This window comes from Mytilus galloprovincialis, chromosome 13 (genome assembly GCF_965363235.1).
Source record: "Mytilus galloprovincialis chromosome 13, xbMytGall1.hap1.1, whole genome shotgun sequence".
Lineage (NCBI taxonomy): Eukaryota > Metazoa > Mollusca > Bivalvia > Mytilida > Mytilidae > Mytilus > Mytilus galloprovincialis.
This window is the reverse complement of record NC_134850.1, coordinates 15,243,673-15,262,390: the sequence shown is the minus strand read 5'-3', so window position 1 is coordinate 15,262,390 and position 18,718 is coordinate 15,243,673. Positions and strand designations below refer to the sequence as shown.

The following is an 18,718-nucleotide window of genomic DNA, read 5'->3' as shown; positions in this document are numbered from 1 at the left end:
AAAATGCCATTAAAGACCACCATGTGCTTTGCTTTGAGAACAGTCCTTATTTATGAATGACTGGTTCAACCTGTGTCCCCAGTTGAGTTAAATGTGTCTGTTCCAAGACAGCAAACCCATCTTTGTGTATGTGAAAATTAACATGCAAAAAAAATTAAAATGTCTTGGGGGTCTCATTGGAGGGGTCTAATCCCTGATCCCGCATATTGATTAGTGAGAATCCAATATCCTGCTTCTCATTGCAATAATAGCACATGTAATTTTCCATGTCCTGCTGGCCTTCGTTTCCCGTTTTCATGCTTAATTAGTCATTTGTCTGTATTGATTGTGTGTGACAAGGGTAAGCCTAATTTGTAACAGTCAAATCCAATATAGTTGCCTTATAATTCATAAATCATTCAGTGTTCTCCCCAGAAATTTTGGATAGCATCACATTTTGAGTAAATAAAAATAACTATTTTTTTAATTTCGTTTGTCGCGTCGCGTTGATGCTCTATTTCCTTCATATGTTTTAGTTTATATTGTTCAATTCATAACTGAGAATACAATTAAACTATAACCACAAAAACAGTTGGTTCAGTTTATGTTTTCTTTATTCATTTATAGTTACAGAATTATTTTTTTCCTCTTGTGCCAAATAAAAATAAATATGTGGTTTCAGTTACCCAACAATAAGTCAAATGAATGAATGGTTCATTATAGATCAACCTGTATATATACAAAACTAAATATCTAGTACACAAAATTAACTATATTTTATAGTATATCAAGTAAAGATAAAGTAGCAAAAGTAGCAAAAAAAAAAATCAATTTAAATTTTTTTTTTTATCGTGTTTATGAAATTCATTGTTTCATGGCACTTAATGAATTAGTTCCAGTTGTTTCTTATTTTTACATTAAAATGATATGTATTTTTAACAAAGTTATCTAACAAATAGTCTGTTAAAGCGTAGTTTTCTCTCTTGGTATATTTTTTCTGTCTACTGTCCATCTGTTGTCATTATCGTGAAAATGCGGATTTTTGTCATATCTGGTCCGGTTCTGATCCGTAGTTTACACAAAAATGTGCAATGGCGGCCATAGAAAAATTTACGAAAAATGAGTCCCAGAATAAACATTGTTGACAAGAGATTGTGAATGAATAAGACGCTTTTAATGCATTAAATGGATTAAACATAAACTTAAGCCAATTATGATAACTTTTTAAAGAAGTATTAAACTTATTTTAGCTCTAAACCAAAATTCTCGCTCTCGTATTACTGGAAGAGAAAGAAAGTAATTTTTGGAGAGTTTCACAAATAAACGACCTTTTTAAAAAAAAAAAAAAATCGTTTCAATCTCTGAAGTTTCGTAATACAAAACGTAGGTTTCTAATTGTTTTGTGATTGCATTTTTCCATGTCGAAATTGGTTATTGCAGACACGTGGTATTAGTCATGTCACAAGTGTCAGCTTGGGATATTCGCATCCAAACAGTTATCACCCTGAGGGCAATTAACACCTAGCTATTTAATCTCTTAATTGCCTTTAGTGTCCGACTTAAAGGGATTACAATTAAAGGTGATATAATTTTTATGATCATAATCGATAATAGATGAAAGTTCAAAATTGAGGACAAGTAAAATAGCATCTTCAAAATAATTATAGCGTCGCGTGAATTATTATAGCATCACGGTGAAAAAATATAGCGTCGCGGTACCGCGACGCTAAAACGGCCTGGGGAGAACACTGTCATTGTAATTGCAATTTTAACATGTTACAGGTCATATACAGAGATTAAATGCGAGTGTGTGAGTTTGTTTTGATATAAATATTGTACAGAAAAGAAAAAAAAAGTGAATAGCTGTAGTGTTTATTAAAGTCATAAGAAACCTCAAATCAAAAAAAAATAATGCATATGATTTTTATAACTCAATGGATAGTTTTCATTATAAAACTTATGTACATATACTTTTTTCTGAAGAAAATTCTTTAATTTATTCATATTTAGAAGAAGTTTACTTTATTTGAATAGCTTCCTTCCAGCAAGCTATTCCCCCGACATATTTTCCGTATGCAAGGTGACCTCAGTGTGACCCATCTCGTAAAAATCCGGTGACCACAATACGCATGGATGTCCTTAAAATAAACTATTATCTGAATTTACATGTTAAACACGTGCTCAATTTCCATGCTTTTTTGTTTATTTTTCGTCAATTGTTGACAAACAGGTGACAATCGTTAAACTTCGGCTTCAAAACACGAACTTTAATTACCTGCCATATTTTCACAACAACACTGACCGATTGAGAAAAAAAATTGACAATTATACGAAATTTACACGAAAAAAATGATAAATTCGAGCACAGAAGACGAAGTTTAGGATGTTTGTATGCATAAGTTCAAGAATTGGAAGAACATTATTTTTCACCGGTCACTCGTTTCTTATGACTTTAATATTTTTTTCAAAACTTCTCTTTCAATATTGTTGAAGATATTACTTACCGCCATCTTCTGGGCCACCTTCGGCAGCGCCTCCTGGGTCAGGAGTAGATTTTGGTTCTCCACTGGCCGCTGACCCTGCACCATTTACTGTCTCAGGTTGGTTTGGTTTGGTTATTTTCAGATTGTCAACCTACAGTATACAGTAATTAATCAATCATTGTTTTTCCAACACTTAGAAAAAATTGTGTTTCAGAACAAGTGAGAATCTGATATCAAGATATTTATTTATCACCAATAATGGCAATAATCAAGCATTTGGTGATTATCAATTTCTCTTTTTTGTAAACATCATCTTTTTGTAAAAGCTTCCTTTCAGTGTGATACAAGAAAAAACATTTCATGCAGAAAATAGATAACAGACTAAAACCTTAAGAAAATTATTTATTTCTGATATTAATCCAATATAAATTTCAATTTATATACAATCATGACAATTCAATGACTTTTATTTGGAACACAACTTACTATTTGGTTAATCAATTAATAAAGACTTGTATTAAGATTGGACCCAGCTAGACACAGTGTGTTTGAACTCACCTCTGTGTTGTCAGACTAACCCAGCTAGACACAGTGTGTTTGAACTCACCTCTGTGTTGTCAGACTAACCCAGCTAGACACAGTGTGTTTGAACTCACCTCTGTGTTGTCAGACAAACCCAGCTAGACACAGTGTGTTTGAACTCACCTCTGTGTTGTCAGACTAGACACAGTGTGTTTGAACTCACCTCTGTGTTGTCAGACTAGACACAGTGTGTTTGAACTCACCTCTGTGTTGTCACAAACCCAGCTAGACACAGTGTGTTTGAACTCACCTCTGTGTTGTCAGACAAACCCAGCTAGACACAGTGTGTTTGAACTCACCTCTGTGTTGTCAGACTAACCCAGCTAGACACAGTGTGTTTGAACTCACCTCTGTGTTGTCAGACAAACCCAGCTAGACACAGTGTGTTTGAACTCACCTCTGTGTTGTCACAAACCCAGCTAGACACAGTGTGTTTGAACTCACCTCTGTGTTGTCACAAACCCAGCTAGACACAGTATGTTTGAACTCACCTCTGTGTTGTCACAAACCCAGCTAGACACAGTGTGTTTGAACTCACCTCTGTGTTGTCAGACAAACCCAGCTAGACACAGTGTGTTTGAACTCACCTCTGTGTTGTCAGACTAACCCAGCTAGACACAGTGTGTTTGAACTCACCTCTGTGTTGTCAGACAAACCCAGCTAGACACAGTGTGTTTGAACTCACCTCTGTGTTGTCACAAACCCAGCTAGACACAGTGTGTTTGAACTCACCTCTGTGTTGTCACAAACCCAGCTAGACACAGTGTGTTTGAACTCACCTCTGTGTTGTCACAAACCCAGCTAGACACAGTGTGTTTGAACTCACCTCTGTGTTGTCACAAACCCAGCTAGACACAGTGTGTTTGAACTCACCTCTGTGTTGTCAGACTAACCCAGCTAGACACAGTGTGTTTGAACTCACCTCTGTGTTGTCACAAACCCAGCTAGACACAGTGTGTTTGAACTCACCTCTGTGTTGTCAGACTAGACACAGTGTGTTTGAACTCACCTCTGTGTTGTCAGACTAACCCAGCTAGACACAGTGTGTTTGAACTCACCTCTGTGTTGTCAGACAAACCCAGCTAGACACAGTGTGTTTGAACTCACCTCTGTGTTGTCACAAACCCAGCTAGACACAGTGTGTTTGAACTCACCTCTGTGTTGTCACAAACTCAGCTAGACACAGTGTGTTTGAACTCACCTCTGTGTTGTCACAAACCCAGCTAGACACAGTGTGTTTGAACTCACCTCTGTGTTGTCACAAACCCAGCTAGACACGGTGTGTTTGAACTCACCTCTGTGTTGTCACAAACCCAGCTAGACACAGTGTGTTTGAACTCACCTCTGTGTTGTCAGACTAACCCAGCTAGACACAGTGTGTTTGAACTCACCTCTGTGTTGTCAGACAAACCCAGCTAGACACAGTGTGTTTGAACTCACCTCTGTGTTGTCACAAACCCAGCTAGACACAGTGTGTTTGAACTCACCTCTGTGTTGTCAGACTAACCCAGCTAGACACAGTGTGTTTGAACTCACCTCTGTGTTGTCAGACAAACCCAGCTAGACACAGTGTGTTTGAACTCACCTCTGTGTTGTCACAAACCCAGCTAGACACAGTGTGTTTGAACTCACCTCTGTGTTGTCACAAACCCAGCTAGACACAGTGTGTTTGAACTCACCTCTGTGTTGTCAGACAAACCCAGCTAGACACAGTGTGTTTGAACTCACCTCTGTGTTGTCACAAACCCAGCTAGACACAGTGTGTTTGAACTCACCTCTGTGTTGTCACAAACCCAGCTAGACACAGTGTGTTTGAACTCACCTCTGTGTTGTCAGACAAACCCAGCTAGACACAGTGTGTTTGAACTCACCTCTGTGTTGTCAGACTAACCCAGCTAGACACAGTGTGTTTGAACTCACCTCTGTGTTGTCAGACTAACCCAGCTAGACACAGTGTGTTTGAACTCACCTCTGTGTTGTCACAAACCCAGCTAGACACAGTGTGTTTGAACTCACCTCTGTGTTGTCACAAACTCAGCTAGACACAGTGTGTTTGAACTCACCTCTGTGTTGTCAGACTAACCCAGCTAGACACAGTGTGTTTGAACTCACCTCTGTGTTGTCAGACTAACCCAGCTAGACACAGTGTGTTTGAACTCACCTCTGTGTTGTCACAAACCCAGCTAGACACAGTGTGTTTGAACTCACCTCTGTGTTGTCAGACTAACTGTGGATTCATTTATTTATGTGTGTTCCAATTATTGTTGATCATGTTGATTGAAGATAATTTGTTTTAAGTGAATTTTACACAATATTTGATTTCGAGGTTTTGTCTACAACCTTATGGGAAAGTTGACTTTTGCTTCACTTTCAAATTGGTGGTTCACTTGTAAGTATTCAACGTATAATAATTAATTCATTGTAAGTCATGTAGGTGAGCACCAATTAAGACCAATCAGCCACTGAGGCCCCTTCTATGCACATAAGGTAAACTTACACAGCGATACAGTTCTATTCCAAAAGAATTTTTGTGCATACTAAATATGTTTATTTTGATAACTACCACTAGCTAAGTGATTTTCTTAAAGACACAAATGTACTGAAACATTGTTGTGAAACTGGATATACGGTTGAACTTCTGCAGGCAAATATTCACCTTATTTTATAGTTAAAATGATTTCACCAGTTCTGTACAAGTCCTTTAATGTTTAAATGCTATTTACATGTATTTCTTGACATATCTCAGGCACTACAAAAGTTTGATCGATTGTGTGCTGTCCAGGTACAGTATATTCCAAACGCATTGAAATCATTACTATACATTTACATTGCAGTTGGTTTTTGCTTTTATTAAGGAATGACTGTAATATTTTTTTCTGTCTATGAAGAAATGACATAAAAAAATGTGGTGCACACTGAATAAGGCGTGTAGCGGGTTATTTAACAGTGTGCACCACATTTTTTATGTTATTTCAAAATTTCATTTTACTGTTTCAATGATGAAATAAACGTTGATGACGTCATGGTCACATGACAAAATTGTGTCTATGATATGATAAAGAAAACGACATCAGCCAATCAGAAGATGTGTTACATCCAAAATTATTTTGAATTGTTTCACATTTTGTAATATATATCTGGATCTTTAATTGTTGACTTTAAAGTTTTTGCTCTTAGTTGAAGGCCATACTGCTAAATATAGTATAATTAACATCCACATCACTTGGTCTCTAGTTGATAGTTGTCTCATTGACAATCATACCGCATCTCCTTATTCTACAAAAATGTATATTATTATGGATTTGAAAACATATGCCCTTAATCGATATTGTTTATGAATTGCTGTTCATGTTGTACTGTACCTAAACATACAAATACAGAAAACTAATTGTAACATTAAAATGAAAATCTGTGACAAAAATTAACTTAATAACTACAATAAACACATCAACCAGAGAGAAGACGAAAAATAATCTAAAAACACAGGGTAAACATAAATCTGTCGGTTCTAACCTTCTCTGTTTCAGTATCATATTTACAACTCATATATCATATGTATACTTTGAGCAAAATTTGATAATAAGTGACCAACTACTTTAACTACATGTTCTATACTAAATTTTGTTGGAACAAAATTTGACTATATCCAATATTTGATTTCTTTATAATTAAATAACATACATGTATCTTCTTATAACTAGTTCAATCTGTAATTGGCTATGGATACACATACTTACATATGTATACCCACAAAAACCAATGATATTAAATTGGTGTCTGACGAATTATTATGAGTTTTCAGTATTTATACTATAGTTCGACAAAGATATCAGTCTTCTCTTTATTTTCTTTCATACTAACCTCTTCTTGACATGGTAACACATCAATTAACAACATTCACTGGTTATGTGAAAGAAAACACAACACTACACAACTTAGTTTACAGTTTTACAGATGATAAACCAGATGCTCCGCAGGGCGTAGCTTTATACGACCGCAGAGGTTGAACCCTGAACGGTTAGGGCAAGTATGGACACAACATTCAAGCTGGATTCAGCTCTAAATTTGGATTGTTATTAAATAGTTGACACAGCATAGGTTTCTGACACAGAATGAATGTGTTCTAATGAACTTAAAATTTTTGTTTCTCTTAGAGCAATTCACTATGCTGTTGAATATTAATCCTCTCAAAAAAATGTTTGAAGAAATTTTCTTTTTTATTTATGAAATTTCAATTGAGAAAAATTGAACCCAATTTTTTTAATCACATCCCCCTTTCCCTTATTCCAAAACTAATCTCAATTAAAATTTCTAATGGAGTTTGCAACAATAACTACTCATTTAAATACATCATAAAATATTAAAGTCATAAGAAACCTCAAATTAAAAAAAATCATGCATATGTTTTTTATAACTAAATGGATAGTTTTCATTACACAACTTATGTACATATACTTTTTTCTGAGGAAAATTCTTTAGTGTGTCCACATTTACAAGAAGTTTATTTGTTTTTAATTGCTTGCTTCCAGGAAGCAATTCGCCGACGTATTTTCCGTATGCATAGTGACCTGAGCGTAACCCTCCTCGTAAAAATCCGGCGATCGCAATACGCATGGATTAAAATAAACAATTATCTGATTGTACATGTTAAACACGTGCTCAATACCCATGCTTGTTGTCATTTATTTACTATAAGGTGACAATCGGTAAACTTCGGCTTTAAAACACGGCATTTAATGAGCAGCCATATTTGTTAAATCATAACAGACAGAGAGAAAAAAAATTGACGATTATACGATATATTTGCGTAAAAAATGACAAAATCGTGCACAGAGCTCTAAGTTTATGATATAAACATGCATTGGTTCAAGAATTGGATAAACATTATTTTTCACCACTCACTGATTTCATATAACTTTAAGATGTAAAAAAACTGCTTGTTATCACTGAATGGTAAAGATTATTTTAATTTATCAGTTGGTAGTAAAAAGTGAATATACATTGTATATTGTATATAACAAAGATTTCAGTTGATTCTGGACAAAGAAAGATAACTCCAATTAAAAAAAAATCTTGCTATTGCACAATATTTTGCAATTAGATATTTCTTGCTTACTATTCTGGACAAAGAAAGATAACTCTAATTAAAAAAAAATTTGATATTTCACAATATTGTGCAATTAGATATTTCTTGCCATTGCGCAATACTGTGCAATTGAAAAGACTTGCTATTGCACAATACTTAATATAATAATTTTAGATCCTGATTTGGACCAACTTGAAAACTGGGCCCATAATAAAAAATCTAAGTACATTTTTGGATTCAGCATATCAAAGAACTTCAAGATTTCAATTTTTGTTAAAATCAGACTAAGTTTAATTTTGAACCCTTTGGACTTTAGTGTAGACCAATTTGAAAACAGGACCAAAAAATGAAGAATCTACATACACAGTTAGATTTGGTATATCAAAGAACCTCATTTATTCAATTTTTGATGAAATCAAACAAATTTTAATTTTGGACCCCGATTTGGACCAACTTGAAAACTGGGCCAATAATCAAGAATCTAAGTACATTTTTAGATTCAGCATATCAAAGAACCTAACTGATTCATTTTTTGTCAAAATCAAACTAAGTTTAATTTTGGACCCTTTGGACCTTAATGTAGACCAATTTGAAAACGGGACCAAAAGTTAAGAATCTACATACACAGTCATGACAGTTAGATTCAGCATATCAAAGAACCCCAATTATTCAATTTTGATGAAATCAAACAAAAGTTTAATTTTGGACCCTTTGGGCCCCTTATTATGTTGGGACCAAAACTCCCAAAATCAAACCCAACCTTTCTTTTATGGTCATAAACCTTGTGTTTAAATTTCATAGATTTCTATTTACTTATACTAACGTTATGGTGCAAAAACCAAGAAAAATGCTTATTTGGGTCCCTTTTTGGCCCCTAATTCCTAAACTGTTGGGACCTAAACTCCCAAAAACAATACCAACCTTCCTTTTGTAGTCATTAACATTGAGTTTAAATTTCATTGATTTCTATTTACTAAAACTAATGTTATTGTGCGAAAACCAAGAATAATGCTTATTTGGGCCCTTTTTTGGCCCCTAATTCCTAAACTGTTGAGACCAAAACTCCCAAAATCAATCCCAACCGTTCTTTTGTAGTCATAAACCTTGTGTCAAAATTTCATAGATTTCTATTAACTTAAACTAAAGTTTTAGTGCGAAAACCAAGAAAATGCTTATTTGGGCCCTTTTTGGCCCCTAATTCCTTAAATATTGGGACCAAAACTCCCAAAATCAATACCAACCTTCCTTTTGTGGTCATAAACCTTGTGTTAAAATTTCATAGATTTCCATTCACTTTTACTAAAGTTAGAGTGCGAAAACTAAAAGTATTCGGACGCCGGACGACGACGACGACGACGCCGACGCCGACGCCAACGTGATAGCAATATACGACGAAAAATTTTTCAAAATTTGCGGTCGTATAAAAAGTGTTTAATCAAAAGCAGTGCAGTTACACTACAATGTGAAAATTAAAGTGACTGTCCAATTACAAAAAAGCTTTTAACCACACCATGTGTTTATAAATCTACAACATTAATTACAAGTTGTAATAGACTTTTTTCATAGTATCAACTTTTGATCCAGAATGTTAACAATTTTTCAATAAATATGTAGTTTTTAATCAATTAATAGCAACAAAAGTAAAACCAATGTTACAACCATGGCCAGTGCAATTTGGGAAACAGTTAATTTTTTTATGTTTTCTAAACACAACAAAATTGTATAAAAGCATTTATTTTTTGGCACCAAATGATATGTTTGACTATTACCAGAATATCCTACCATAGAGTAGGTAATCTGTTGTAATACCAGAATATCCTACCATAGAGTAGGTAATCTGTTGTATTACCAGAATATCCTACCATAGAGTAGGTAATCTGTTGTATTACCAGAATATCCTACCATAGAGTACATTTGTAGGTAATCTGTTGAAAATGTATATACATGTACTGTCAAAATTTGGTAATGTGAAAATAGTCTATCAGTAAAGTCTAAAAGCCCCATATTAGAAGAAAAATGTTGTCTACAGTAACGGAAGCAGGACAAGTCGCCCCACTGGCAAGTCGCCCCACACCTAGTCGCCCCACTTTTTCACCAACTCGCCCCACTTTAAAAAAAAACGCCCCAACCTGGATCACCAACTCGCCCCACTTTTTAAAAAATCGCCCCACATGTGAAATTGGTTAAATCATGTTTAATATTACTCCTGCCAACTCGCCCCACTTAATGAAAAACGGTAATATTTAGATATAAAATTAAAATATAAAAACTCGCCCCACTTAAAAATAATTTTCGCATTATTGAAGAATAACTGTATTTTTTTAAGATTAGTTATTTGCATAACAATTGAAGTGGGGCGAGTTGGCAGGAGTAATATTCACGGAATAACATCTTTTTCCATAAGTGGGGCGAGTTGGCATTAATACATTCATCCTGGTTAATAATATATTAATCTAGATATTATCGTTTTCTATAAGTGGGGCGAGTTGGCAGGAGTAATGTTTACGGAATTGAAGTTATATACAACGGGATAACATCTTTTTCCATAAGTGGGGCGAGTTGGCATTACTACATTCATCCTGGTTAATAATATAATATAAATCTAGATATTATCGTTTTCTTTCAAGTGGGGCGAGTTGGCAGGAGTAATATTCACGGAATAACATCTTTTTCCATAAGTGGGGCGAGTTGACATTAATATATTCATCCTGTTTAATAATATATTAATCTAGATATAATCGTTTTCTATAAGTGGGGCGAGTTGGCAGGAGTAATGTTTACGGAATTTAAGTTATATACAACGGGATAACATCTTTTTCCATGAGTGGGGCGAGTTGGCTTTACTACATTCATCCTGGTTAATAATATGTTAATCTAGATTTTATCGTTTTCCATTCAGTGGGGCGAGTTTTCAGGAGTAATATTAACGGGATTTAACACATTTCACAAGTGGGGCGATTTTTTAAAAAGTGGGGCGAGTTGGTGATCCAGGTTGGGGCGGTTTTTTTTTTTAAGTGGGGCGAGTTGGTGAAAAAGTGGGGCGACTAGGAGTGGGGCGACTTGCCAGTGGGGCGACTTGTCATGGATTCACAGTAACCTAACATTTCTTTGTTAACAATTTTAACAATAGAATTGTGGAAGTGAAATATCTCAATGTAAGCATGGAGAATAAGTTTATTCTGACCTTTGATTGTCTAACATGTCTAAAGTTCAAAGTTTTAGAACAGTTAATTGAACAGACTATTGACTGTCTAAAGTTAAAGGTTTTTAAAAGGTTATTCTGACTAATATTCAGTTTTATAAAAGTTGATTTTGACCTTTGTCCAAAGGTCAAGGTTTTGTAAAAGTTAATTTGACCTTTGATTGTTTAAAGTTCAAGGATTTATAAAAGAATTACAAAAATAACTTTTCAATGTACAGGTTTTGCTATGAATGATTATAAAAGCAAAGTATATGTATGTGTATATATCATTATTGAAAGCCTGCATATAATATGCACAGAATATACTGAAAATGCTATAGTTGAGGCTGATTTTTTTTATATTAAGGAATTCATTCATTCAGAAAGTGTGTTTTTTTTAATATTGAAACTTTTTTAATATTTCATTGAGAATAAACTGAAGAATGTCAAAGTTCATTCTGAATGGTTTCAGACAGGAAATATGTTTTTTTAAAGAGGAATTCATTTGGATTTTCAAGATCTTTTATAAAAAGTTATGTGAATTCATACTAATGCACATATTTACAAGTTATAGAAGTGTAGCTCACAGCACAACAGTAAACAGCTAGAATACCTGCTGATTGATGTCAAATTCTTCTACCTGATCCGCCCAGCTTTTTGCTTCATTACTCTTTAAACAATGTTAAAATTATAGTTCATCCATTGAAATAAAATTAAATATTATGCAAAACTTGCATGATTTCAAATAGACTGTTGAGTATTTAATATTAAATATCTAATAAATGATAGAAAAAATACAAAACTCAGATAAACATATATAATAAAAACAAGAATACGTATCTATATAATATTTAACCTGATACAGGAGAGGTGGTCTAACTGACACAGAGACCAGAAAACACATTTCAAGTCTTCTGTTGTCGGCAAATCATATAGATATTTATTATGGCTATCTTTCTCATGTATACATGTAGAATGGTTAAGAATCAATTTGTTACCTTGTATACCTTCAATGCATATTTTTTCATGTACATGTACATTTGTAGCATAAAGTAAATCTTTCACAACTAGAACAAACACAGGATCATACAATATTACTAAAATGATTCTTCCTAAAAGTTACCTTTTTTTCTTAAATGCTGGTATTTTTATAATAATATGAAATGTACAACCCTTTAATGACAGAGATTGACAAAATTATTTAACAAACAACTTTCATTTTACAGTACTTATTTATAAATCAATTTACTGTCATGACTGTGCCAGTGAGGATTTATTTGTTTCAACAGGTTACATTTTTACATATAAAATCTATATCTTATATATAAGTACATGTGACTGTTTTAGAAAGAAAAACTTGAAACTCATGGCACTCTGTCATTACAATTTCACCTCCCATTAAAATTTCGACCTAAAATAAACTGAGTTTTTTTTAGTATCAATAGCACTTCTTACATGTTTGAGATCAGAAAAATCTAGATCTGTTTACCTTAGCTGTTAATTTCTGTTCTTGTTCATCTACAGATGCACCCCAGTCTAAATCTGCCATTCTGAAATACATTAGAAAGAGTTATTGTATGATATAACACAAACCTGCATCAAATCAGAAATTTTACATTTAAAAGCCAATAAAACAATAGACTTATATCATAAAATCAACTTTTGTCTCCAGAGTGTATAATTTTCAACAGGTTATTTACTATGTGGTTAGACATTCGACACTCTGGTACTTTGTCATGTAGAAGCAACTTAAAAAAGTAAATCAAGTTTACAATCAGTGCAATTAGGGGGGAAAATCTACTTTTTTCCAATGATTTTGTTATTGAAAGAAAACATATAAATACAGTTCATTGTTTCCCCAAATTGCACTGACTGTAACATAGCATGCATAGTGTGAGCTTAATTTTTTTCTCCTGGTTGTCTGACTTAACTGTGAGTGATGAGCACTGGCTTGTAACTTAATATGTTTCAGTCAACATCTATCATTTCATATTTTGACAATGGTGCAGTATTCATTGTGCAAAGGTGTCATTTTAAGTTTGAAAGTTGAATTGATAAAATAAATTTTAACACTTGAGGGATTGTTAAATATTTTGGGGAATTATTCCCCATTTTGGCAGGTTGTCACTATTAACTTTAAGGGAAGCACCACTAAGGCATATATAATGTGGAGATGAAGTCCCCAATTACAGTAGAAAAATCAATAAAAAAAAATCAATGAACTCAAAATCGTTCACTTTTTATTTTCAGACTTTTTCATTTTCCCACATTTGCATAGAAATCTTTCTATCTATCGGTCTCAATTGGTCGTTTCAGAATCTAATGTATTCTGGGTAATATTTACAAAAGCGTACACCAAAGCGTTCTGATTGGTTTAAAACATTCTAAACAATGAAAATTCAACCAATGACCAAATTAAAAATGAACAGATTGATGCCCGATTTATATAATTCCAAGGCCATTAGTCGGCACCAGAAGCGATGAAGCAGCCCATCTATTTTGGGTGGGCAAATATCCACTTTTTGATATAGGACGAGCTCTGACATCCCACTGCCCAAGCTTAAGCTTGTCTGGCAAAACAGCCGTTGGACGTCAGAGTAATCTCGGACTACCAATGACGTAACATTATTTTCATTTTTGGGTACGAACATTAAAATTACCCATGATGATTTAGATTCTGAAACGGCCAATTGTCATTGGACTTTGAGTAAACATTGTTAAGTATATGATATACAAGTCTAGTAAAATAGTTGAAGGACCACAATAAAAATTTCATTTTTAATATTTCTTTAAATGAAAAAAACATCATGAACATTACCTGATGATAGTTTCTTTGTTTACATTGAAAATGACTCATAAATTAAATCCCTAACAACAGAACCATTACAGTATTTCTGTTTCTGATTTTGAAGTTATAATTTGTCTGAATTAAAAAGAATTTATACTGGCTTCATCCCCTTTTCACATATTTGATGTTTAAAAAAGAAAGGCATACATATAACCATTTCGGATCTCCTGTAGTTGGTGATCGCAATACTGGTATACCAGTATTGTCCACATTCCACAATAGTTACTGTCAATACTGGTATAAAAAATTTGTACCAGTATTGTAACTTTTTATTAAAAAAAAACAGCAATACTGGTACATTACTGATGTCCCAGTATTGTAGTTGTATTGTTGACTAGACTATATTGAAGATCAAAGGGAGATTAAATGAACTCAAAAAAATTGTAGAGGATAATTGTGAAATCAATTAACAACCAGTTAAAAGTCATTACTATACTTGCACAACTACACAAAGGATTATTGAAATTAACTCATATCATCATTATTATTTAAACAATTGCTAATAATTTTATCATATTTCTATTTTTATTTAATTCAATATAGATAAAATAAAAGCTTATTATTATCGAGGGGGGATAGGACCTTTATCGGGACTTCGGGATCGGGTGTTTTTAAGCTAGGGATTTCGGGATTGACCCTTTTGGGATCTGGGAATTCTTTTTTTTGGATTTCGGGACGTCAGGATTTACTTTATTTAAATTCGGGACCTCTGGATTTCGTTTTTTTAAGTCCGGGATTTGGGGATCAGGACCCCTCCTATCCCCCCTCATTATCTGAGTAATAATTTAATAAATGTCTTCATGAATGTTAAGGGTTGAAGCAGTTGATTCAGAACCATGGACAATACAATTAGTAGCAGATACATGTATATCTACTGGTACAAATACTGATACTAGACCAGCATTCTGACAGTTAGAGAGCTGTACAAATGCTATCTGAAATAGTTTGTAATCTAGTAAGCGTTAGAGAAAGTCCACAGAGACTGAATACCTAAATACCAATATAGGAAGGGGGAGGGGTTGCAGAAATCACATCTGAAGAAGAAATAGACAATACCAATGCTGATGATACAGAAGCTATAACAGCATTAATGTCAATATAAAATTCACTAAAATATACTACATGAATCTTGGAAGAGCGAGCTGAAAGAAAACATAGAAGAAAGTACAGAGTTTGTTAAAATGCTGAGACAGAATGGTTAAGAAAAAAAACATCAAAAGATTTAAAACTTTATTTGATGACAATCACAGTGTACCATTTATGGCATCATCAGTTTAACACAATCATTCCTAATAAAATTGTCATGTCATATGTTAATTTCATTATGCATATATGGACCATAATTTGCTATTGGGCTCGTTTCCTATAACTATAGAAAAGTGATAAAAATATGTATTACTGTAAGAAAAGTTGTAACTACATCTAAAGATGCCTTTATTTTTATCAACATACAAGTGTATGCTACTCTTCCCTAGAAAAAAAATTGAAATTAACAAATTTCAAAGATTATACGACCGTATTTTTGTGTCGTTTCTCGCGTTACTTTTCGCTTCCGAAGTGCATAACGCTGACTGATTTATAGATAATCGTCAACGGCAAATTCATAACTTTTGCTTTCAAATAATAAAGAACATCGACCAATAAGAATAGTCAGAAGAAAATGCCGAGAACTATAAGTATTTCTGTAGCAGGTGTAAGAACACTAGCGTTACTTTGGTTTCCAATTTCGTAACGCAAATTTTAGATGATGTAATCTGCTTTGTTGTAATAGAATTCTTTATAACAATATGCAAATATGAACTCTCGCGAGATGTTCAAACAGGTAAATCAGAGATGATTTACATTCTAGTTTTGTTCTTCGTAATAATTAAGTTAGAAAATGACGTTATCGTTATGCGTTACATTTCAAACGAAACAGAAGTCCAGTTATTTCCTTTTTTTTTTTTTTAAATTGTTTTTGTTGTTAAGTTTTAATCATTTCCGGTCATACGTGAAACATGTGACTAACATGTAATCACGCCCTTACGGTCAGATGTATGAAATACTAGGTCTAAACATTGTTTTTGTTTCCAACGGGATGTTAGCAAACATAATCTGTAGACTTGTTTCGTCTTGTTTGAAAAAGGAAAATACAATTTTCAAAGAGATTGCGCCGGGGGTCTATTATTTTTCCTATGTGCATAATGTTACATACGATCTTGTGTGAAAATAAATGCCCAATGACTTGACAAAATCGATTTCAGATTTGACAGACGTTATAACACACTTTGTTTCCTGATAACAATGTAAAGTGTCCTTGGAAAATTTAATAGACATTACGTCTCTTATCATTGTGCTGATGCTCGTTGGATTGATTTTGCTTCAGCAGTAAATATTACTGGATATTTTAGGTGAATAAAGATAATTTAATAAAAAATATACCGTTACACTTGGAATGTACAAAGTTTGTATCTTTGTCACAATTTTTAATTATTTTTTTTTTATTCATGTTCTGCAAACACTTTTCAGAAACGCAATAAACTTGTCAAAGGAGAAGTAAACTTTTACCATGCATGACTTGAAAGGAAGTACTTTATCGATTTTAGCCCACTAAAGTAGGTTAAAATGTGGAAACCATGTAGATGGTGTACAGGTCACAAATATCACATGGTGCCTATTTTAAAGATTTTAATTCCAAGTTAAAAGTTTTTTTCTTTACTGGATTTAAAGAATTTTACATTGCCAATGATTTGGAATAAATTGTATATAACTGGAATTTCAAAACCAAATATAAATACATTTTTTTGGCTAAACATCAAGATACAACGATCATGGTATCCTGTATCAATGAAGAAAATATGGAAATTTCTGAATAAATTGTACTAATTGTTTTCTAAACAAGCACATATTTAGGAGTTTTATAATACTGTTACATTTAAGATGGATTTTAAGAAAAAGTATACTGTTCAGATTATTTTAAGCAGATTTTGCAATAAAATAAAACTAAAAAAATGCTTTCGGTTTCTTATGGTTTCCTGTTGTGTTTAAAAAAAACTTTAATTTAACATTGAAAATAGATTTTAAATATTAACATGAAGCAAGTAACACTAGTAATGGTGTTCATTTATGTCTTTTGAAATATATTGTGCAAAATAAAGAAAATAAAGATTGGTTTCCTGTTTGGTTTCCTGTCACGTAAACGGTGAATCAAAATGTATTATTTTTTTCTTGAAAAACTCAATTGTTCCATTAATACTATTCTAACACCAACACAACCCACAGAATAAAAGTTAAAGTTTTAGAACTTATAAAAAAGGATACAAAAAGAAACTAAAGGCCAAATACCAAATTATGGTCCATATGTGACACCTTTAATAAAAGATTAATTACCTATATTGTTTATTTTTAAAAAAAGCACAATACTGGTACAATACTGGTACAAAATGTTTATACCAGTATTGTCATGATTGTGGACAATACTGGTATACCAGTATTGGCAATTGCGATCACCAACTACAGGAGATCCACCATTTCTTTCTTGTTCAGTAGTTCTGGTGAGATGAGAGGGATGAGATTGGGCTGTAAAAATCACTTTGTGTGTAAGACCATAAACTAACAATAAGTTAAATAAAATCAATCTGGTAATCAAATTTTACCGTCAGTCGGCATCAGAAGCGACGAAGCAGCGCATCTATTTTGGGTGGGCAAATATCCACTTTTTGATATGGGACGAGCTCTGACCTCCCACGGCCCCAGCTTGTCTGGCAAAACAGCCGTTGGACGTCAGAGTAATCTCAGACTATCAAATGTGTTAATATTGATATTTAAAGAGTTATTCGGTCATTACATGTGTTATTCGGATAATAACAGTGTTATTCGGTCATTCGTGTTACCCATTTATGAGCATAAGAAAACGTGCAGGATTTACATTTTCTTCTGTTTAGATTAACACATAATATTTTTTGGGGAACTTTGCTGAACAAAATTTTCCCCTAGAAGACAGACAAATAAGTTATTGTAATGTCAACACAAAATTAATTACAAACGTAGAACCATACTTGATTGATATTTTTGTTTCACCACCACTTTCAATTTTTCTATTTTCACTATGCGAATAGTTTCGAATTTTGAACAAAAAATAAGGGATTTTCAGTTTAAACTAGAACATTGAAGAGAAAACATTAAAGTTAATTCATAATAGCATTTAAAGCAATTTTATATGCTATGGTCTGATATTTTAACAATTATATTCGAAACTAAGTTTTACAAAAATAAGAATTCATCAACTCGCCCCTTACTTAATTCGACCTCTTTGAAGATCGAATTGGGTCCGAGACGTTTCTAACGTAAGCGGAGTTAGTCCTGAGTATATTTCAAATTTCAATTGAATAAATAAGTACTCATATATGAAGATAATTTGATAACGCTTAAAATTTTAAAACCTTAAAAATACTTTTGAAAATCACCTCAATTGAATCAGTGGCGGATCCAAAACTTTTCCTAAGAGGGGGCCGCTCCAGTCATACTTCAGTGATTCCCTATATAATCAACCAAATTTTTCCCACGAAAGGGCCCCCCTG

At 33.3% G+C, this 18,718-nt stretch overlaps 1 protein-coding gene across 4 annotated transcripts in view; it reads right to left on the bottom strand.

Annotated features, from left to right (window-relative positions):
- LOC143056732 (ATP-dependent RNA helicase DDX19A-like) overlaps positions 1–18,275 on the bottom strand; it is a 40,834-nt gene extending 22,559 nt beyond the window's left edge. The window contains exons 1-4 of one of the 4 annotated variants that reach the window (XM_076229886.1): positions 18,197–18,275; positions 12,801–12,861; positions 11,925–11,981; positions 2,484–2,613 (exon numbers count right to left, since the gene is read on the bottom strand). In XM_076229886.1, the coding sequence (XP_076086001.1) occupies positions 2,484–2,613; positions 11,925–11,981; positions 12,801–12,860 (247 nt within the window). In that variant the 5' untranslated portion in view covers position 12,861; positions 18,197–18,275. Of the gene's footprint in view, positions 1–2,483; positions 2,614–11,924; positions 11,982–12,800; positions 12,862–18,180 lie in introns of all 4 variants that reach the window. The other 3 variants (XM_076229883.1, XM_076229885.1, XM_076229884.1) reach the window with 3 other exon arrangements.
- Between the last annotated feature and the right edge of the window lie 443 nt (positions 18,276–18,718).